Source organism: Danio rerio, chromosome 4 (assembly GCF_052040795.2).
Source record: "Danio rerio strain M-AB ecotype USA chromosome 4, GRCz13ab, whole genome shotgun sequence".
Taxonomy (NCBI): Eukaryota; Metazoa; Chordata; class Actinopteri; order Cypriniformes; family Danionidae; genus Danio; species Danio rerio.
The window spans coordinates 44942277-44959715 of record NC_141024.2 but is presented as its reverse complement, the minus strand read 5'-3'; the positions used below and the strand labels follow the sequence as shown (position 1 = coordinate 44959715).

Here is a 17439-nt window from a genome sequence, read left to right as displayed (position 1 = left end):
GCTGTTGAAAATATTATTTAACCCTTTATACAACGTAGTACTGTTTTACTCACAGTAATGAGGGCTATTGTTTGAATAAGTTTACAGAAATGTGAGTAATAAGTGTTTTAATGTAGGTTTAATTTATTAAATAGCATAATGTTATTTCATTCTAAGTATACTTCACTGTATAAGAAATGGGGTACTAGTTTTAATCAGCTCATTTGTGGATATTGTTTTTTGCTCTGACTTTCCTGATTTCTTTTTGTTAATGACTCTTATATAAAGAAACAGCTGAAGCAAGTGTTAAAGAGAAGTTATTTTGTTTCTGTTCATTGTTTTATTTTTTTTAAACAGGACATTTTTTTTATTGTTTTGCTTATTTTAAACAGAATAAAGTGTCCAAACAGAGAAAAACTGCTGCTGAAGCGACTGATCTCCACACTGTTATAAAGATGGCGTTTATTAAAGAGGAGAGTGAAGATGTGAAGATTGAAGAAACATTCACAGTCAAACAGGAAGATCAGCGGGAACAAACAGGTTGTTTTTTTTATTTTAGACCAACTCAGTCATTTGATCCTCATTCAGATATATTTTAATAATAAGAATACTAAATTAATCCATCTTGCAGCCCTGAGTGTGCTGCCTAGTTCTCCTAAATGCACATAAGCACTCATTGAAAGATAGGAATAAGTTTCTTTCATTACTTGTTTTCATGTCTTTTGTCATTTATTTTATGTATTATTAGTCTCCCATTTCGTCACCTTGGAATTTTAGGTTCTATCTACTTTCTGAATGATTTTGAGATATTGAGCTTCAAAGTTTTTTGCATCCCATAGCAAACAGTATGTGTGTAACATTTTTTTTTTTTTTTAAATAAAAAGTCTTAATGTATACAACTTATAAAAAAAATCCTATAATGTAAATAAGATGTCATTTAATAAGAAAATGTCAATATCTCAATTTTGACAAAAGGTTATTGCTTTTCTTGTTCTCTTACTGTTTGTAAAGCGTCCTTGAGCACTTGCACTATAGAAAATAAATAAAAAACAATAAATAAATAAAAGTATAACTGCTGACGATATTTGACCAACAGTTTTCTAATAGAAGATATCTGCTACTGTGGGGATAGTGTTTTCTTAGCACTTTCCATTTGCAAATGTCATGTTGATCACAATTTCCTTTTCTTCATCAACTTCTTAATGTGTTTAAACTTGTTTTAATAGTTGTTACTAGTTCCCACAGATAGTATCTGAGTTAGAATTACATTATTATTATAATAACTAATTACCAGGGCTATTGTGTTTAAAGTATGTCAAAAAACGTGGATGCCCCCAATTTGAAATATACTGAATGAAATGGACACTAAAACAATTAATTGTTATTAAATGCTTTTTTAAATAGGGTTTTCTTAAAATGTCGTAAATTCCAAACTCCAAATTTCACGCCTTAAAAAGTCCTAAATTTACTGAAATATTGTGTTTTAGGCCTAAAAAATTATTTATTTATTTTTTTTACATTTTGCTTTGTTCATGTTTTGTTACCCAATCTGGCCAAAACCCATACAATCACCAACAATCCATCTCAATACAACTTTCAACTTTTAATTCAAAAAGGTCATTTTAACTCTATTCATCATAATGGTTTAATTATTTTCCTTACAATAACTCTTGTTTTAACGTGCTCCTTGTCTTTACTGCTCAGGACATCGACCTGGACAGATTGTTGTGCATAGATTTAGTTTATTAAAGTTTTAAAACTTTTAAAACATTTTTATTATTTTGTTTTAAATAAAGTGTATGTTGGAAGAAAAGTGTGTGGATACAAGTAAAGCTTGCTTGTTTTTATACAATATTTAAAATATTTTGCTCAGAAATATCTAAATATGTTTTTTAGTTTTATTATTCATTTATTATTTTATTATTAAATGTATTAAATTATAATATTTGTTGATGGGACAAACAAAAATCTTTTTCATCTGGGCCATTTGAAAAATACCTTAGCCTTATGAGTCTAAAATTTAATTTATAATTGTCTTAAAAAGTCTTACATTTAACTTGGTAAAACCTGCAGAAACCTTGGTTTAAAATGTCAAAAAACATGGATGCCCTTAATTTGAAATCTGCTGAATGAAATGGACACTAAAATAATTGATTATTATAAAACATTGTACAGTATTCTAAACTATATGATGTTGTGGGATGACATGAGCAAAACGAACAAATTATAGTGGAACAATAACATTTAGCAGTGCACTGACTACAACTGGCCAACAAACTAGTCTAAAAATGACTTTTGTTGCTTAAGAAATGGATTACAGCATGCTGATGATATGCAAAAAATTTTTTTACCCTGGGTCATTCTAACACTGGATAAACAGAATCCTGGGTTATGTGTAATCATGTTCCACACTGCTCATGCTATACCTGGGGTTAACAAATAATCCTGGGTGTTCATTAACATACGGTTCACATTCCCAAACCCCGGGGTTAACATTATTATTTGTTTATTTACAATTTTACTGTCCCTGATTGGACAAACAGCAGGAAACCTTTTTAGATGGCATTTCTGCATCTTGTCGGGTATATAAAATGTCATCATGTAGGTCTTCAGCTATATCTCAGGACATGCACAAAGGCAAGAAAACAAAGACAAAAATACAAACGAAGGAAAACAAGCAGCAAAGTATGTCATCTCGCCATCTCCTCATCACTCCAGTTTACAGCAAACGTGGCATTAAGCATTTGCATAAGTTATATACAATAATGCAAACTCCCAAATATAAGTGTGAATTGTGTGCACTTGCTACAAACATGCAGGATTTGTCTCAAACGGGTCTTCCAAGCAGGTTAAAAATGTTAAAATTGAGTGGTGGATACACATGAGGGAACACAACACGAGTAATCTAGAGCGAGTGCATTTGATCATTTGCATTTAAGGCAGGGAGGGATGCATTGGAGAGGGGTGCGCAACATATTTCAGGACCGGGGGGAGACACACAATTTACTGGAGATTATCATTCGATCATTTGTTTGCGGGCACCCAAGAGTCCCTATGCATATGCGGGAGACTCCTGGAACTTCCGGGAGACTTGGGATGTCTAAAATAGTCTCTAGTAGTCTGACCTTGATTAGCTGGATCAGCTGTATTTGTTTGGGGTTGTAGCAAAACTGGGCAGAGCTCTCAAGGAATCAAGTTTGAGACCCATGCTTTAAAGGCATAGTTCACCCAGAAATGAAAATTGCCTCACCATTTATTCATTCTTTTCAGGATCATTACAGGACATCATTTCATTTACACACAGTCTAATAACCATCAGTGATTCTGCCATTCCCAACCCTTGGTTGCACAAAAAGGTTGGGATAATATTACCTTGGCAAATAAAACACACACACATTCATTCACTCGTAACTATATCTGTTGATGTTTCCAATATACACACACAGACACCAAATAGGTTACACATCCATATTTATTGAACTATTGCAAGTTTCAGGTCTCATCTTTCGTTGTTGTGTGGTGTTGCAGTCCAGGTTACGGGAAGCAACTGGCAAACTCCGGTAGCTGCCTAGAAAGCTTGATAATGCTTAACTTCCACACCGCGCATGCGGGATCACTCAGATAACTGGATTGCCTTAATGTGGCCTGTTTTTGGGGAGAGCTTGTAATACAAAACCAGCGAAATAAGAAAATACATAATAATAATATTGTTAAATACACCTGTTAGGATACCGGAGATGATCTGAATGTAATGTATGTGATCATCTATAAATGTGCAATATTTTATCTAGTATAAAAGCCAGTAATAAAGGGCATCTAGTATAAAAGCCAGACCAGATGGTTGTTAAGGAGGTCTTTTGCAGTAGGAGGCAAATAGTGCTAGTGTACCGGACCTTTTTGTGGAAGGTTGAACAGCAAAGAGCGGTAATTTCTACATGTAAATATTTATATTCTAGTTTGTTTGTTTTGATTTTTGTTTCTTTATTTTTGCTATCTTTTTTACGGATATAATTTGTACATATTTATGAGCAGTTTTGAATGGACTGTAATAAGGAACGGATACTGTCAATAAATTACATTTTGCATATAAGTGCTCTGCCATATTCTTTGTGACCTGTATTCCATCATGCCTCATCACACTCTTCCTTGTGTGGTTTTAAACCTTTATTAGTTTTTTTTTAAATCCTGTTGAGCACAAAAGAAGATTTTTTAAATAAAATTAAAAATGCTGGCTTTCTTTACGTTCCAGAAGAAAGGAAATGTTTAAAACCACATGACGGAGAGTAAATGGTAAGGTCATTGTCATTTTTGGGTGAAACATCCAGTTAATGCTTGTTGCTTTGTGCCTTCATACTAAAGTTAACTTTTTTTTTTAAGACCTGATGGTGCTGAAAGAAGAGACTCATCATTGGAATAAAACGGAAGAGAAACAGTTTGAGAAACACCAAGAATTAACAACTGATGAAAAACCCACACTGACTGAAAAGACTTCATCATGCGGAGGACCTTGGAAATCCAAATCTGCGTGTAATTTTACTTGTCTTCAGTGTGGAAACTGTTTTACTCGAAAACACAACCTTCAAGTCCACATGAGAGTTCACACTGGGGAGAAGCCTTACTCTTGCCCTCAGTGTGGAAAAAGTTTTAAGCAAAATGGCTACCTTAAAGTCCACATGAGAACACACACTGGAGAGAGGTGCTACACATGCCAACAGTGTGGACTACGCTTCTATACTACAGGAAACTTTGCACAGCACATGAGAATTCACACTGGAGAGAGGTCGTACACATGCCTACAGTGTGGAAAAAGCCTCTATCAATCAGCAAACTTGGCAGTGCACATGAGAATTCACACTGTGGAAAAGCCTTACTCTTGCATTCAGTGTGGAAAGAGTTTTAAGCAAAATAGCACCCTTGAAGCCCACATTAGAGCTCACAATGATGGCAGAATTTTTTCTTGCCCACAGTGTGGGAAAAGTTTTGCTCAAAAGCAAGACCTTGAGATCCACATGAGGATTCACACTGGAGAGAAACCTTACACATGCACAGAGTGTGGTAAAAGTTTCAGATTTAAAAGCACACTCAAACAACACATGATAATTCACACCAGAGAGAAGCCATTTACATGTGCTCAGTGTGGAAGGAGCTTCACAACCAAATCTAGCCTCATGAACCACATGAATGTTCACACTGGAACCATAGTGTTCACATGTGATCAGTGTGGAAAGACTCTCACACGCAAAGACTCCATTAAGAACCACATGAAGACTCATTCAGTAGAGCGTTTTAGATGCAGTGAGTGTGGAAAAGGCTTTAAATCTAAAAGAAGCCTTAACAGTCACATGAAGCTTCACAATGGAGAGCAGAGTTCTCAAAATTGAGGTCTTGTCTAGCGGAGCTTAGGGCTCTCTCCCGGGACAGCATGCCAAACAAGTGCGAACTCTTGAATACATATCAAGTTATTGGGAATGAAACCCTTTGAACACCTGAAGATTTAAACTCAATAACTGAAGAGGGGTGAAGATTTTTTTTGTAGTGTAGATCATGGGTCACGGCGCAGTACCAGGTTGTAAGAGTTTCAACTTTATAATGAACCAATAACCATATTTTTGCACATTGCACACTTCCATCAAATGGTCGGCACTGAAAAGAAAATTAGAAAGATACGGGAGGAGAAACTGAGCTACATCCTTAGATTGTGTTTTTGATAATTCACATTGTTTATATGTCATTCGTGTGAACAAACACCGATTTGCTTCCAGTTTTGTCTGCAGTTTCACAAAACTTGTTGGCGAATGAAAGTCCAGGTAAACTCGTGTGGTGTGAACTCACCATAAGGCAGTGACAGTGAGCGACTGATTCAGACTCCCTAAAACCCTGTTCAGACAACACAATGACATTTGCCAGTTACCACAGATCAGATTTGTGTCAGATTATGAGATTTTGACTTGATTTAATCTTGATTGTGTTGAGTGTTGAAATCTTGAAAGTTGTGGGTACAAATAAAGACTTTGGTTTCAAAACACTACACTTTTATTTTGATTGATTGACTTGAGAAAAGAAACAAGTTTTCTTCATGAAGACAATAAAACTTTCTGTAGACTACAATATACGTTCGTGTGAAAACTCCCACATTACCACAAATAAATCTGTGTATGGGAAACCCAGTGTCACTATTGTAAATGAGAACATGAGTGATTTGTTAGCTTACATGCTAATTCCAGTACTCAACAGACTACTAAAGCACTTCAGCTATCTGTTAACTGAAATTATTATTAATATGCAATCCATATTGTACTGTTCATGTGCACTGATTATATTGTGGACTGTCTGTAAGTGGTGTGTGTGTATGTAGACAGCATAATATGAGTCTAATAATCTCAAAGTCACACATTAAAAGAAACTCTAAACCACCAACATTTTCAAAAAAAAAAAAAGGGATTATAGACTAGATCTAACTTTTTTTTTTTTTTTAATAAATGTTCAAAATAAATGTACAAACACAGTAGGCCTTACATGCATAAACTAGCATGAAGTAATACAATTACGACACATATATAAAAAACAGCATATGGTAATGACAATTGTATTTGACGTTAAAAATAAATTTAAAAAAATATAAATACACAATATAAAGCTTCAAAGGGTTAAGAAGGGCCTATAGGGTACAGAATTTGCTGACAAAAAAAGCTACTTTAGTGGCTTTATTATTTGACAATGTACTAAGTGATGAAACCATAATAGCAAGTTCATTAATAACAGGTACAATGTGGGGGTAAAATGTGTATCTTCCCCTTTTTTTCATAAAAACCTGCATTTATGAACGAAGAATTTTACAAAGCATAAAAGGTTATTATACTTTTTTTTTTTGTTACACCAAATTTAACTAGTTTATAGCAAAAAGGGTTTACATGGATATTGACATGACACATTCTGTCATGTACATGAGCCCAAATAACTGAGTATATGCAATTGTAGAAAATAAGCTCAGTGATTTCAATATCACTTTCACAAAATTGACAAGATTTATCCTCAGTATTACATTTTAATCTCAGTAATTCTTTTGATGGATACACATTAATCATTCTAAACTGGAGCTCTTTAATTTAGGGAAGAATTGGATAAGAAATGTAACTCTTTTTTTCCCGAATTCCTGTGAATTAAAATCTTTCAAAATAAAATAAGGTCTGAGCTGATTAGGATGAAGCCTTTGAATAAGAATATTCCTTATAAAATTATTATATTTTGTGTCTCCAAACATTAAGTGGCCAAAAACAGAGATGAAAGAGAAAACAGTACAGAATAGTATGAAAGAATATCTCTGATCAATACTATGATGTTTTTAGGAATAGCATTAATAATTGTGTAAAACTATTTAGGGTGACAAGCAAAACCATGTTTGACCCAGAAGTTACTGTAATTAAGAATGTCACCGTGGCTATTCATCATATCCAGTAAAGAAAAAAATATATATTTTTAACCAATTTTTCCTAAAACAAAGACTTATTTTGATGTAAAATAAAACGATTGTTCCATAAACAAGTCTTATGAGGACTGAAATTGTAGGAAAAGGTTAGTTTCCAGCATAATGGGACACAAAGTTTAGACGGTACAAAAGCACATCTGATCAAAAAGTCAAAACCACCTATTTTGCAAAATACTGCAGAAGTAACTTTAAGTTTTTGTTACAAAGAATTTATCTTAGCCATTGCATTTTTTAGAACCCAGTTCATTAATTCCATGTCAATAAAAGGATGGCCCCTTTCCCTACATCTGTGAACCAAGTCATTTTTGTTAATGCAGAGATACTTGTTTTTCCAGACAAAATTAAAAATTAAACACCTGTTCTATTTTATTAAATGTGGGGGGATAGCTAGTGAGAGGCTCGATAAACACATCTAGATAACAATTCCCTTTTGGTTAATATAATTCATCCAAATATTGAGACATCCCTTTCCCACCAACCATTAAGAATGTTTTTTTTTTTTTTTTGCTTTTAGAAATTGATTTACAAAATTATTCTGAATATTAAGATTACTGTCTTTAGCAACAGTAATTCCTAAGTATTTTACAGAAGTTTCAATTGGTACTTTGCATAAAGAGTCTAAATCACTGCCATGAATTTCAATGAATTCATATTTATTTACAGATTTGATTAGATGTAGTCCAGATGCATAGGAGAAGAGATTAACTAGCAGAATGGAAATGTGAGCCCCTGTTAAGCATTAAAACATTTTGGTTTTGGGGGTCTCCAACAACAGTCTGAAATGCATGTAAGGTCAAAAATCACTTTCATTGTCTTATTATATTCATTTATTTTTACCTAATTATCCCAACGACTCGCATATGAACTGTTCAGCAAAAAATAAATGAATAAATAAGTCAAACTGAGACAAAAATGACTTGTGGGGAATGGGTCAGAACTCTTCAATTCTGATGGATCAAGCAAGTCATCCAACAATGAAAAAAGAAAGTACAGAAAGATCCCATTCACTCTAGTAAAATTCTAAATTGTGATATCTCCCAAAGACTGGAAGAAAATTTAAACCACTCTTCAAAAACCACGGACCAACATACTGTGCAATACAAACAGTTTCAGCATAAAAATCCTTGCTGTTCCCTAAAACATTTTTTTTTACCTGCCGGCACATATGTTGTGTTGGCAGCTAAAGGAAAATGTGGCCGGTACAGTTTCACAATGGAAAAAAAAGCCTCATCAACTTTGTTTCAGCATTACCATGCAAATCAGGCTTACTGGATCAATATGCCATGTAAAAAAAAAGAAAAGAAAAACAGTTTAGACCTGCAAGCAACATAGGGCGAGGAAAATTAGCAAGAGTGATATCTCAGGGTGTAAGTGAGGTGTACTACGAAAGACTCAGATCACCTATTCAAGAGCTAATGTCTGGTAACCTGACACAAAATATAAATAAAAAATATCCTGAAGGTCAATGCTGAAGTGAATAGTGACATGCTGGTACATGAAAATGTACTAATGGAGATGCATTCAACTCAGCATGTCATCAAAGAGTGTGACACCAACTCTTATGACCTGCCTGGTTACATCCAACACTTCCAAATAAACCCATTTGGTGCTCACCTTTATACAGAAGAAGGTATCAGCATCCTGGTTCATTACCTTAGGGGGAAAAAAAGTGTGCTGTGTCATTATATCTTGATGGAACAGGAGGTGTGGTATCAAAGATCCCTGAGCAAAGCAAAAGAGTGCTGTACTATGCACTCACTTTGCCTGGAGAAGGCAGAGATGCTCCACCTCTTCCAGTGTGAGATTCTGAGGAATGAGCACCGTATTCCTCCATTGGCTTTTTGGCTAATGCAGTTTCAGCTAAAACTGTCAAAGTACACAAGGGTCAGAGTTCAAAAAGTGGAAACGGACTACATCTGGGCCTTGATGCAAGTTGTTGTTCTTGCCTTCAATAGACACAACATTAATGCATACCTGGAGTGAGCTTATGCCGTTTGCAAGAAAATCAAGACATGTGTGCAGATAAAACAAATCACTGTTTAGCATCTATGTTCTGCCCACATTATCAAGGCTGTAAGTGTTAGCATTTGGCAAGAAAACTGATGATAAAGGACTTGTGCTCTTGGCCAACCATGAGACTGCTGAGACTGCAACAGTCAGTAGCAGCGGTAAATTTATTGATGCCCTGAATAAACACCAAGAGGTACCCATAGAAGAGTTTACAGATGAAGACTACTTCGACATGTGGGAGAATGAGGAAGAAAGAAGGTCAGCCAAAACAATTGTGGGCCGATCTCCATACTAAAGTCTGTCCAAAAAAAGCCTTTGAGGAAGCAAAACTCATAGTCGAATCTCAGGGAAAATGGGGAAGGTGATGGCAGCAATGCTTAAAACTGTCCTGGAGTCCCCATTATCTTTATGGACAACTGGGAATCTACCCCTATGGAAATCTCCCCTTTGTGGAGTGGGACACTTCTGGGAGATTTGCAGAAACTTGCATTAAACAAGGAGAACACAAGCCACACATTAGATTCTGCCAAGACAAGAGACACGAACTGCCATGTGGAAACATGGTTTGGTGTAGGGAAACATTCAATTCTTCACACAAAAAGAAAACTCAGACCAGCAGAGTTCATTCAGAGAATGTATGCATCTCTCAAAGGTAGATACAGAGAGCACATGCTTAACCATAGTTTACCAGAGGAGCCCCTTGTGAGGCCAATGAGGTCAAATAAGAATGTGGTGTTTGCAGGGGAAAGTTGGGCTAAATGGAAAAGAACCAGAAAGAACCACAAAAAAGATGAACAGTCAAAGTACTATTCGGTTTCCAAAAAAGACCCCCCCCCCCTTGTCCCCCCCAAAAAAAGCAAAACCATAAAGGATGGATAAAACAGAAGAACCTGTCCTAACACAGGAAGGATGAAGCAGAGAAGAATCTGCCCAAACACAGGAAATTATGTGAGATGACCATGTCTAACCAAGTAAGTTATGTAACAACTTCAGTACTTTTCAATAAGTCACACCAATCCATGTCTTTTTTGGCGAGATGACAATTGCTTTTTTGTATATATATATATATATATATATATATATATATATATATATATATATATATATATATATATATATATATATATATATATATATATAACTGGAATATATTAATTCTATAGGTGAGGTTTTTGTGGACATGTCCACAAACAGAGATAGTTGTGTCTTGTACACTAAGACATGAAGACTTGAGAACACTAAGGGCCCACTACTGGTGAGGTGAGTTTGCCTTTAAAGGTTCACCAAACCCTTGAGTACTTTTTCTGAGATGTTAACAGATTTGTGTGTTGAGCATCAGTTAAGACAATGTTAGCACCTGTTAGCTGTAATTGTGGGGGAAACTGGATAATTTTGAGCTTTTGACAGCTAATTTCAGCTGACAAAATTTTAAAAAGATTTTTGAGGCGGGATCAAAATCGGCGATGTAGCGCAATATGTGCTACATGCTTTCCGAAGGCAAGACAGACCTGGCAGTGCGAAGCTGTGAGATCCTACGTTGATGGGTGAGACCGCGTCCACAGACCCACAGCACACAGTATTTAGCGTTCATGAAGGCTCGTATGTGTTTGTTATCATGATCCACAGTGTTTGTTGCATGTTTCCCTGCGATCCTGTCAGGGCCAATACAGCAAAGCTGTGTGTGTGCAGCAAGCATTTTTGACGGAAGAGCAGTACGAGAATTGGAGAATGGCGGACATTGTCTTTTATCAGGAGTTTGTTCACATTTAGACACATCGCCGTGCTGCTGTGTTCGCCTAAATCCTCTAGATTACCAACAGGGCTAATGGTTGAAATAGACAGAGCAAGAGACCTGCTGCACTGAGCCTGCATTCAGACCTATGGTTCAGACAAGGGGATTAAGGGAAAAGTCTTCAATTATAGAGTTTATATGAACATGATTATCTTTATAATGATATAAATTGTGGTTATGTGTATATGAAATTACGAATAACAAATGTAGCAGGGCATTACATTACTGTTTATTTCTTTGCATTTTAACTTTATAAACTATAAAATCACGTGTTTCATTCTGTGAGCTAACTGACAACAGTTGTTCTCTGCCCTCCTTCTCCCCTGCTGGACACGCCCACTCCTGCCCTTTGCTCGCGGAGCGAAATCGGGAATCGAATGGAAGCCTGGCTCAATAACCCACACAATTCAAAGGAATGGGACCAGTTGTGAGTGTTTGTGATTGTGAGGTATAACCAATAAAGAGAAAATGATCACAATGAAGGCTGATAAAATTAATGAATGTAAAAATGATTGGGAAATAAAATCGACACATGCAAGTGTGAAAACATTACACAGTTCCCAGAAGTTCCTGATGCCTTTCATGCAAATTCTTTCAAAACAGCCACATCAACACTACAAGAAGAAATGGCTGCATTATTGCTTTTTGCCTCAGCTGATGTGATGGAACTATTTATACAATATACATTTAACAAAACATATTGTTTTACAAAATTATCTTAGATATAATTAAGTCATTCCTGGCGTTCTGTAATATTTCAGTCCCCTATATTTTTTTATAGTGGTTGTCGACTAAAACTACATGTTAAAAGCATTTTTCATTGATCTACTTTGTACATTATAATGAATAAAAAAATACATTAAATGCAATTTTAGCATAAAAAATATAGTATGTCTGTCACAAACCAAGCTATTTGTCATGTCCCCGAGGCACTTCTTTGAAATTGCATGTAGACACAGTGTTTAATTTTTTTTAGTATTACAACTATTTATTTGTGTTACTTACTTGTAATAAATAAAAAATAAGATTTTTTAATAAAAAACAGGCTTCAAAGTTATGTCCCTCAATATAAACTCAACCCTGTCACACCAGCAATTCTCCACCTACAGCAATTCAGAGTCTACTCTTATATGACATCCAGACGGAAAGTGACATCATTCAGCTCTCTTTCTCAGCATGGTGCAAAAGAAGCTATATTTTCATTTATTTACATTTTTTGATTTTATTATATTTAGGAAGGATGCGGTCAAGCTTAACAATTCAACCCCGTAACGTAAAACTAAGATGGAATATGATTGTTTTTTTTTTTATTTCCAAACAATATAACATATTCTTGTTTAATTGCTGCCATGTGGGCATTCTCTTTTAAACCACACAAGGAGCAGAGGACATTCTGCTTTAAAAACTCGACCCCATCACACATGTCATTGCTTTGGGTATATTCACCTAATTAATCAAGAATATTCATTAAAAAACATAAAAACAAAATTTGTTACTGATAGAATATTTGAAGCTGTGTTTTACTTAAACTTTGACACTATTTAATGTCAGACACGGCACCCGTACCAGCAGCAGATTTTATATTGAGTGTCGCACAAGTTTCATCATGAGTTTATGTAAAGCTAATAAAATCAGAACAAAAAAAAAAACTTAAATTATGTAAGTTCATTTGTTTATCTCTATGTCATGTGACAATTACCCAACTTTAGAGAGGAGGTCATTGAGGGCATAACTCATATTAATATTATAGATACAGAGGGTTAGGCTAACAAAAGGTTTTGGAATCCCTGATTGAATCCCCTCCTGCTGCCCATCCACCTAAGGGTTGGAAGTTTTGTGTGTTCAGAGATGCTCCTCTGCAGTCCTCGGTTGTAACGAGTGGTTATTTCAGTTACTGTTGCTCACTATATAATTTTCTCTCCTAGAGATTGTTGTGTGTGAAAATCCCAATAGATCAGCAGTTTCTGAAATAAGCAGATCAGCCTATCTGGCTATATAATTTAATTTTTAATTAATATTATTAAGTATTTTTATTAACAATTTCATTAAGAACTTTTCTGCTGCAGTTTTTATTTATGTTCCAGGAAATAAAGTTTTAGACAAGACTTTACCTGTTGCTTCTGTTTACTGTAGGTTCTGTTCAGCAATAGATTGGGTAACACAGGCCTTTATCAGCATTTTTAAAGGTTACTAACAGTCCAGTTACCTGCAGCACTTCAATTTTTTGAATCCTGACTGTGGTTTGGTTTAATGAAGTTTCATTTCATCCCGGTTTGCCTTTATCTCATTAATGCCTTTGCTAAATGTTTTACTAAAATAAATGTTAAGTAAGTGTTAGATGTAATTTCAAATGAACTAAAACAAATTAAAACTGAAATTTAAGTGTCCTCTTAACCCTGTTATGGTCTTAAACCCGTCACTGTATTCTCCACCCTGTGAGATTCATATTTTTAAAGGAAAACAATTAAATATAGAAAAAAATATTGCTGAGAACCAACCAGCATGTTAAGGCCTAACGTTGTAATTATGTGGGTGGGGTAAGACATCTAAATGTAAAACTTTTTAAAAATTAAGAGACCACAGAATGCACAAGTATGTATAATTGTAACTTAAATCACATATGAATCTAAAACTCATTAAAAATGTGATATTTTAGCCATTAAACTGATTTGAGGGACATGTGAGCAACAGGGAAATGTTGGTTTTATAGCAAAAGCTTTGTAAAATACTATTATTACCAACTCAGTTTAGTCTATTACAGGGTTGAGAATAATGGCTGCCCAATTAAGAATAAAAGAGAAAATAATATAAAGGCTTTAATGCCCGAGGTGGGAAAAACATGATGTTTTGAAAGTTTAAATTGTGCCTAATTATGTAGGCTATATTTAAAAATATAATCAGTACACTTTTAAAAATATGTTACAACAAGATATGAAAACTGCGGCACAGCACACTACAAGATACTATCAAGATTGTTGTGCCTGATGGAGCACATCACCTGACTGCAGAATAACTCTGCTTTTTATTATAGGATTGCTTACAAATATCTGACCAACTGCCAGAGCGAACAGCCTGCAGAATGAAGAGAAAAGCTGCTTGTTGAAGAGAGCACATCATGTCCAAACAAATGTCTAATATTATGATTATTATTATTACGGATCAGAGAGGTGACAACGGCAGATTAACAGAAATAACGGACATTTCATGATACTTTAGGGGGAAAACCAGTGTGGAGAGTTTTGTATAAACCAACTTTGACAAAATGTGTTGGGGATTTACAATGGAGGATTCTGCAGGGGATTGTGGCAGTGAATGATTTCATACGTGTTGTTCACTCTAGTGTCCATGACGAGTGTCTCTTCTGTGGACATAGAGAGACTGTGGATCATTGCTCTTTGAAATGTACACGTTTAACACAATAGTTTGATATGTTGAGCAGAGTTTTCCTGAAATGTGGAGAGAATTTGACTCAATGTAAGTTTCTTCTGGAGCTGGCTATAGTCAGAAACACAAACTGAAATAGCAGTTCATTCACTGTTTAGTTGCTCAAGCAAAACTTGCTCTACTTATCACAAGAAGAAACTAAATAGATGATGTACATCACAGGTGTCAAACTCAGTTGCAAAAGGACCGCAGCTCTGCACAGTTAAGTTCCAACCCTAATTAAACACACCTAATCAAGCTAATTGAGTCCTTCAGGCTTGTTTGAAACCTACAGGTAAGTGTGTTGGAGCAGGGTTGGAACTAAACTGTGCAGGGCTTAGGCCCTCCAGGAATTGAGTTTGACACCCCTGATGTACATGGTCAAGAGATTGAGAGTTTTAAAGAGTTCGTGAGGTCCAGAATTAAAAAAGATTTGAAGTATTACAAAGCCATAAATGATGCTGAAACCTTTGAACAACAGTGCTGTTATAAGGACGCTGTCTGCAGTGTGGAGGTAGGAGAGCTGCTGTTACATCTGATGTGGAGTTACAATGTGTCAAAAAAAAATTTATGTAAGAAAGTATTTTTGTAGAAAAAAAAATCCCACACAGACAAACATACACTCATGCACACACTCAAACACACACACACACTCGCACACACATGCTCTTTCACACATACACAAACAAACACTCTCTCTCTTTCTCTCTCTCTCTCTCTCACACACACACACACACACACACTGCTACTGACTGCTCCTACTCAGTCTTCAGCACAGTTTGACTGATGATTGACAACAAACAGTAAACCCAGGATAGAGCGGCTCAGTGAATGTGGTCTGGACTGAGTGGATGAGGCTCATTGTGTCTCTATAGATGTTGAAGAAGATCAGAGTTCCTGCACTGTGATCCACAAACACTCCTATTCTCCTGCTGAGCGGCTTCACTGGGAGATCAGTGCGTGTGTCGTCGTGCCAGAATATGAAACTGGAGGAAGAGCAGCGCAAACTCCAAGACTGAGCATTACATCCGAACAAATACTCAGGATCTACTCCCTTCCTCATGATGCTCTTATATGACACTGATATCCACACTTCACCTCCACTCCAGTCAATCTCCCAGTAACAGCGTCCACACACACTCTCTCTGCACAACACCTGAGGATAAATACCATTAAATCTGTCTGGATGATCAGGATACCACTGATACTCTCTCACACGCTTCACCTCTCTGTTCTCCTCAGACAGAATGAGAAAAGCATATGTTGTGTTTGGATCCAGAGTGAGGAAACAGGCATCTGAACACAAGAACACACACATGTATAACCACAGCTCTGTGTGTGTGTGTGTGTGTGTGTGTTTGTGTGAGAGAGATAGAGAGAGAGTGTATGTGTGTTTGTGTGTGGGAGAAAGAAAGTGTGTGTGTGTGTGTGTGTGAGAGAGAGAGAGTGTGTGTGTGTGATTGAGAGAGACAGAGTGTGGGTGAAAGAGAGAGAGTGTGTGTGTGATAGAGAGTGTGTGTGTGTGATTGAGAGAGAGAGAGAGAGAGAGAGTGTGTTTGTGTGTGTGTATGTGTGTGTGTAGTCCTACATTTGCGTGGTCCTGCTGTAATCCTCGTGTGTCCTCCATGATCCAGACTGTAAACACACACAGATGGAGAGAATGAGCTGTTTAGTTTCCCCCTCAGCTAATAAGCTAAAGCTAGCACTGAGCTGCTCAGCTACACGCTCCAAACTCTTGAGCTAAAACACACAACACTTGTTGGTTGAGCCGAGATGCACAATGAATGTAACACAGTGCGTTCTTTTCCTCTGCTGTTGGTGAAGCGAGCACAGATACTGCTTATGTTGATGGAGACACCCTGCTGCAACATTCATTTATTACAGTTGTTGGAACTCTATGCAAAGGATGTTGCAGATCTCAAAACCAGTTCGAATAAGGCTCGGAAACTGGTAGCCAAATTGTCTGTAGTCATTGAACCAGCTTGAGGGCTTAATCCATCATGATAACAAAGCACTAATTGATTTTGGGCTACTCTGACCAGCACTTCGGCCACAGTTGTTCCAAGTACCCTTCAGCGAAATTAGTAAACGATTTAAATTGAACAAAGGGGCTTTAAAGGATTTTCAGCGTAAACCGCCTCACGAGACTTTTGAATGACTCCCAGTCATGCGTTAGTAATGTGGTACATCCTGCCAGATGACAATTTTGTAGAGACAAAGAGAAATGAATGCATGTGAATGCAAGACAATCTCTTAAAATGTTAGAACTAAGGCAGATGTATCTTTGAATAATATGCCATAATGCTCCTCATATGCTGTTTATTCCAACCAACCAGGTTAAACAATGTGTTGTTTTAACCCTTAAAGCAGATTAAAATTATCTGTATGTGTCTAAAATGTATGATGTCTGGTATTGAATGAAAGCTAGTAACATTTGCAATCTGTTGGTGTAAATGAAAAACTAGTAGTACAAACAGTATTCATCTTGTAACATTTGATGTAAGATCATTTCAATCTTGCAAGAGTTCTTCCATATGAAATCAATATGCAGTCTGTTAATGATTGAACCTTCCTATGTCAGTATGGGGCGTGGCCCCGCCCTTCGTTGCAACTGCTCATTGGCAGACAGTGCCATGGGGGCGGACCGAACCAGGTCACTTTAAACTCCCTGCAACAAAGAAACTTTACTTTTTGCATTAGCTGGCTTGCGCATGCTTTTGCTCTCTGCCCCCTCTCGCCTGCCCAATTG

At 36.3% G+C, this 17439-nt stretch overlaps 4 protein-coding genes across 19 annotated transcripts in view; 3 read left to right on the top strand and 1 right to left on the bottom strand.

Moving 5' to 3' along the window:
* Positions 1 to 6007, top strand: part of LOC103910934 (uncharacterized) — a 492719-nt gene extending 486712 nt beyond the window's left edge. Inside the window, exons 2-4 of one of the 3 annotated variants that reach the window (XM_088650591.1) lie at positions 435 to 519; positions 4232 to 4269; positions 4357 to 6007. In XM_088650591.1, the coding sequence (XP_088506717.1) occupies positions 4362 to 5360 (999 nt within the window). In that variant the 5' untranslated portion in view covers positions 435 to 519; positions 4232 to 4269; positions 4357 to 4361 and the 3' untranslated portion in view covers positions 5361 to 6007. Of the gene's footprint in view, positions 1 to 371; positions 520 to 4231; positions 4270 to 4356 lie in introns of all 3 variants that reach the window. The other 2 variants (XM_088650589.1, XM_088650590.1) reach the window with 2 other exon arrangements.
* LOC148681268 (uncharacterized) overlaps positions 1 to 17439 on the top strand; it is a 482092-nt gene that overhangs the window by 101763 nt on the left and 362890 nt on the right. The window lies entirely within an intron of this gene.
* Positions 1 to 17439, top strand: part of LOC141377041 (uncharacterized) — a 441555-nt gene that overhangs the window by 136042 nt on the left and 288074 nt on the right. The window lies entirely within an intron of this gene.
* The window catches only part of LOC148681379 (protein NLRC3-like), a 134468-nt gene that overhangs the window by 91736 nt on the left and 25293 nt on the right, over positions 1 to 17439 (bottom strand). For 6 of the 13 annotated variants that reach the window (XM_088650104.1, XM_088650102.1, XM_088650105.1 and 3 more), the window contains 2 exons: positions 16279 to 16325; positions 14231 to 15986 (listed from right to left, as the gene is read on the bottom strand). In XM_088650104.1, coding sequence (XP_088506230.1) covers positions 15460 to 15986; positions 16279 to 16325 — 574 coding nt within the window. In that variant the 3' untranslated portion in view covers positions 14231 to 15459. Of the gene's footprint in view, positions 1 to 7977; positions 8734 to 9079; positions 9119 to 9224; positions 9332 to 14230; positions 15987 to 16278; positions 16326 to 17439 lie in introns of those variants that run through there. The other 7 variants (XM_088650111.1, XM_088650108.1, XM_088650110.1 and 4 more) reach the window with 3 other exon arrangements.